Genomic DNA, 5,723 nt, shown 5'->3' on the forward strand with positions numbered 1-5,723 from the left:
TAAAATAAATTAACCAATAATGAATGGAAGAAATTCATTGATGCTCCAGCAGAGTATGATTCCCCATACGTATGCAACCGACAATTTTAGACACGGCATGCATCCACCGCATGGTTTAATACTTGGACGAGTCTGATGTAACTCATTTAAGTCAACTGTGACTTTGTAAGACCCCATGGGTCAAGGAGGCTTCAATTCAGCTCCGGCAAGTCCCGACTCAGCCCTGGACTGAACCAGCTGAAGTGGTCCAATCGTTTTAACCATGATTTATATCAAGGTACACCATCCAAAAAGCCAGCTGGACTTCTACATAGATGATCCATGATTCACAATTAATTTTAAATCAATGACATTAAGGGCCCCTTGGATACCACCAAATAAATTACTTTTTCTACTTCTTGCAGTGGATAAGTCACTTATTTCATGTAAGTTTGGTTTATAATTAATTAATATAAGTTTTTTTTTTTTTTACTTAAAAGTACTTAGTCACTTAATTTTTTAGTTCTTCTATTTATCATAAGTTATCAAAGAAAAGAACAAGGGGAGACGAAAGAGAGGAGAAGCTAATAAGTACATTGTTTTCCAAATATACTTATTTTTTTTAACAAGTAGAAACTAAGATAAGCTACTTGTGTCATAAGTAGCTTATTTTAAGCAACTTAAGATCCAAACGTCTCCTAAAGGCCTATTTGAATACTACCAAATGAGTTGTCTTTTCTACTTACAACAGTAGATAAGTAACTTATTGGAGATAAGTAAGTTCGGTATATGATTAATTATAAGTAACTGTTTTTTATTTAAGGTTACTTAATCACTCTAGTTTAATAAGTAGAAATTGAAATAAGTTATTTAAGACATAAGTTAATTATCTTAAGTAACTTAAAATCCAAGTGCCCCCTAAGGGTTTGATCATCTTGCCAATTTACTACAATATGTGAATGCTTTACAAACATCAAAACAAACATTGGAACTGTAGGTCAAATGTAGGTGTATTAGCCTCATTGTCTGGACAATGCATCTTCACAGAGATTGCCTTAAGAGTAGCTCCAGTAACATTAGGAAAAAATTAAACCATAAAGAAAATCACAAAAAAAAAAAAGAGTGTAATATGTTAGATATAGGCCAATGGGATCCATTGGTGGACAATCACTAGTGGGTGGGTTCCGTAAGGTTTAACCTCTTTTTATTAATTATTTTTCTTTCATCCATTTGACTCCCCATTATTTCTATAAATGGAAAGATGCATAGAATAAAAAGAGGAGAGTAATATATTGATATTTGTCCATTTATCTTGTCATTGGGATGATATAAGCTATAGATTGTCCAAGGTCATCTATACAGTAGAATCAGATGGGTGATTAGACACATCTGCTCCAATAGTGATTAGGTGGACCACTAGATCAGGACTATTCATCTTCGACTTTGTGAAGGGCTCATATACCGTCAAATTTTAAGGGCTTACTCTTCTACACATATTTTCATAGTCGGATATATGCAAATAAATTTGTAGTCATTATACTTTTTTCCAATGTTATTGCAAATATATTCAAATTTCATTATACCCAGACAACCACATTTGTATAAACCAAAGCTAAGAATTAGAAGTAAAAATTTGAATAGAACCTATCTGACCGGCCTCAACAGTTGAAAGTCCAGGCTGAGGCATCTATTAGGTCTGGCTTCAACCGTTCAAAGTTCGGCCGAGGCACCTCACACCTAGCCTGCCACTTCACTGTTAGCCACCCCACCGGGGACTGATACCAGGACCTTTAGTGTTGAAACGTTGAAACGATGTATCTTTCACTCATTCTACCACTTAGCTATGGATCGGGGTGTAGTGCCGATAGCTTTAATAGAGTATAAAATGCTATTGTCGTTGAAATCGGAAGTTATATTAAAATATTATTAGGAGACAAGTAAGATGGGTAAAATAATTTATAACCATTGCTTATTTTCTTTACATTATTATAATAATTAGTGAAACAGAGATAGCTTGACTGATGTGCAGTCTATCATCGTAGAAAAATTCACAATGATCTAAATGTAACTAAGAAAAATCCATCAATAAGACGTTAATACGACCTAATCAATGTAACTTCTTTTCTGCGTTCCCAAATACAGTGGGTCCCACAATATGGACGGTGTTGATCGATATAAACACACACCATTGAACAGTGAGCGTATGCAAGCGTATGGATGGTTAAAGTCTGCCAGAGTATCTTTATGTTTATGCCCATACTCTCTCCGGACTCTCCTAGTAGCACGCTGATTAGATGCTGACAGGTTGAGTAGCGAGTCCGCTACTGAAGTGACGTCACCTGGTTCTGTGGGCCTCACTATGATGTATATGTTGTATCTACACCATCCATCTATTTTGATATATCATTTTAGGGCATGAGCCAAAGAATAGTGGCGATTGATGACCGTTCGTCTCGCAGCCTTCATCCGCCCCCACTTCATCCCCACCAGCCTCAGCCTCAGGCGATTCAATTGTTCCATGGCCACTGAACACCTATCATCAAAGCCGTCCATCACGCCAGGCGTGACGAAGGTAGGCTGGATAGGGACGGGCGTGATGGGCCGCTCCATGTGCTCCCACCTCATCTCCGCCGGCTACACTCTCACCGTCTTCAACCGCACCCCTTCCAAAGCCCAACCCCTCGTCCAGATGGGGGCCCACCTCGCCGACTCTCCCCTTGCCGTCGCTTCCGCCAGCCACGTCGTCTTCACCATCGTCGGCTACCCCGCCGACGTCCGCAGCGTCATCCTCGGCCCTTCCGGCGTCCTCGGAGGCCTCCAGCCCGGTGGCGTTGTCGTCGACATGACCACGAGTGAGCCTTCCCTCGCCGTCGACATCGCCGCCGCTGCCTCCGCCAAGGGCTGCGTGTCCATCGATGCCCCGGTCTCGGGCGGGGACCGCGGGGCGAGGAACGGCACCCTTGCGATCTTCGCGGGCGGGGATGAGGCTGAGATCCGACGGCTGGGGCCGCTTTTCGACCGCATGGGGAAGGTGAATTACATGGGCGGTCCCGGGCTGGGGCAGTATGCGAAACTCGCGAACCAGATTACCATCGCCTCGACGATGGTGGGCCTTGTGGAGGGGATGATCTACGCGCACAAGGCTGGGCTGGACGTGGGCCTGTATCTGGATGCCATCTCGACTGGGGCGGCGGGGTCGAAGTCGCTTGACCTGTATGGGAGCAGGATTCTGAAGAGGGATTTTGAGGCGGGGTTCTTCGTGAATCATTTCGTGAAGGACCTTGGAATCTGTTTGATGGAATGCCAGCGGATGGGTGTGTCGCTGCCTGGCCTGGCATTGGCTCACCAGCTGTATGTGTCGCTCAAGGCCCACGGAGAAGGGGATCTCGGCACCCAAGCGCTGATTCTGGCTCTCGAGCGCCTCAATAATACGCAACTGAAACGAGTAACCCCATCATCCTAGACTTGTGTTGGTGAAATGCCAAGGCCATTGGTGGCACTTTTGCTGGTGTTCACACATGAGCAAGGTCTGGACCATTCATCAGGTAGGGCCATTGTAAACAACCCATAACTTGGCCCATGAATCTGGTTTGGTACACCATGTGAGGGGGAAAAACAGGCAGTAGAAAAGATGACAAACAGCATCTATTCAACATACACTTGTGGCTTACCTGATGAGTAGACCCATGACCAGTGAATGTCATCAATTTTTTGGGCAGGGGATGTTCACAACAGCCCCCAGCTTTTGAGTGGCCCAGATCTTGCACGTGTGTGCGACACTGGCAAACTGCCTCCAATGCATCCTCGAACATTGCCTTGATGTTGCCCTTTGGGGTGGTCAGGTTAGCGGGTGTTTTCTTTTGATTGTATCACATGATTTTGAATGATTTGCACTTGGGATGTTTGAATGTGTTTTATAAGTGAAACAGTGGTTGTAGTGTTTGACTTGGATGCTTGAATCTATATGTGCTTGAAAATCTGAAAGATGAGGTGATGCACTTGTATTGGGGTGCATTTGGATGCACTATTGAATTGAATTGCAATTATCAATCTCATACAATTGAGCAGACAAATTGAAATTGCCTTCCTCAGCATTAGCTCTGAGGGCCTTGGCTTGAAAACAGAATTATGCTACTTTCAAGTTGAATTTCCAGGATCATAACCACAAATTGGGGCCCACCTCCCTGCTATAAATACTAGGAGAACCCGTAATTTGTTGTTTTGAATGTTTGTAATTCAATTTACTTGTGTATCCAATGGCCGTCTGGATATGGCTCTCCCACTAAATTGTAATTCAATTAATTTCTTATTGATGATCGACCAAGACTAGCTACATGGTATTGGGGATGTAGAAAAATGAGATGCAAGAGTATGAATGCATGTTTGAAGGCCTTTCCTGCTGTATCATTCCCATCCCGTTCTACCCAACCCCATCCTTTTGAATGTGCAACCATACCCTCAGAGGAGATCTCGTTGGTTTAGTGACGCCATCCACAATCCCATGTCTATTCAAAGAGAGCTGGGAAGTGGACTAAGGCAAGCCAAACACTTATTGCCCTGATCTTAAATCATATGGATTGACATGTCATGCCTTCTACTCTTTTCAGCCTACATTTAGTTTATCCCTTGTCTTTCTTACTATTCAACTTTAAGATGGGTTGATTACTTAGGTTCATTATTTTACACTTGAACCTCCCTCTTGACTCACAGTATAAGACCTTGCTTTTATTTTAGTAGTTCTAGGCTCCCTTATGTATGAAAATGGAGATGACACTTTCATGCTTCAAAGGGTGTGATGTTTGAGCCAAGGTTGGCAAATTCAGGATTCACACTCAATTCAGTTGACCTACATATTTCTAGTTATTCATGCCATTGATATGATGTTGATTGGTTGAGTAGAGAATGATTTGATGATGATAATATGAAGAAGAGAGGAAAATATTGAGAGAGAAGAAGAAGGAGAGTTTGGGAGAGATGTTGTGTTAGGCTTACTTGCCCTAACACATAATATTTTATTATAATAAAGCATATAGTACACCACATGAGAAGAGGGAAGTGTGGACATGCACTTACACTAAAAGGGGCCACTAACCACTACTAACCACATACACAATACACTAGCATTCTCTATACTCCCCCTTAAGTTAGAGCATAGATGTTGATCATGCCCAACTTGTCACGAACACGATGAAGAGCATCTTGATTCAAGGACTTTGTAAGAACATCAACAAGTTGATCCCCAGATCGAACAAAAGGAGTGATGATTTCCTCAGAAGCAACTTTCTCCTGAATAAAGTGACAGTCAACCTCAATATGCTTGGTTTGCTCGTGGAAAACTGGGTTACGAGCAATATGGATGGCTGCTTGGTTGTCATAGTGAAGAGGAACAGGATCTGAAGGAGGATAGCCAAGTTTTACAAGAAGGTTGCGAAGCCACACGAGTTCACACGTCGCATGAGCCATAACATGATATTCTACTTCAGCAGAGGACCGGGCAACAACTGGCTATTTTTTGCTCTTTTAGGTTATAAGATTGCCACCTAGGAAGGTACAGAAGCCGGATGTAGAGTGGCGATCAAAAGCACTATCTGCACAATCAGCATCGAAATAGCCAGAAAGATGAAGATGACCATGTAACTGAAAGCGGAGGCCAAGACCCGGGGCTGATTTTAAATACCGAAGTATGCAGTAGACAACCGTGAGATGGGAAGTACAGGGAGCTTGCATGAATTGGCTAACAATCC

The 5,723-nt window shown here is 42.7% G+C and overlaps 1 protein-coding gene across 1 annotated transcript; it reads left to right on the forward strand.

Annotated features, from left to right (window-relative positions):
* The first annotated feature begins 2,398 nt into the window (after positions 1–2,398).
* LOC131258286 (probable 3-hydroxyisobutyrate dehydrogenase-like 1, mitochondrial) lies at positions 2,399–3,930 on the forward strand. The gene has a single exon (XM_058259509.1). The coding sequence runs from the start codon at positions 2,420–2,422 to the stop codon at positions 3,440–3,442; it is 1,023 nt and encodes a 340-aa protein (XP_058115492.1). The 5' UTR covers positions 2,399–2,419; the 3' UTR covers positions 3,443–3,930.
* Positions 3,931–5,723: the final 1,793 nt, after the last annotated feature.

Source organism: Magnolia sinica, chromosome 10, assembly GCF_029962835.1.
Source record: "Magnolia sinica isolate HGM2019 chromosome 10, MsV1, whole genome shotgun sequence".
Classification (NCBI taxonomy): Eukaryota; Viridiplantae; Streptophyta; class Magnoliopsida; order Magnoliales; family Magnoliaceae; genus Magnolia; species Magnolia sinica.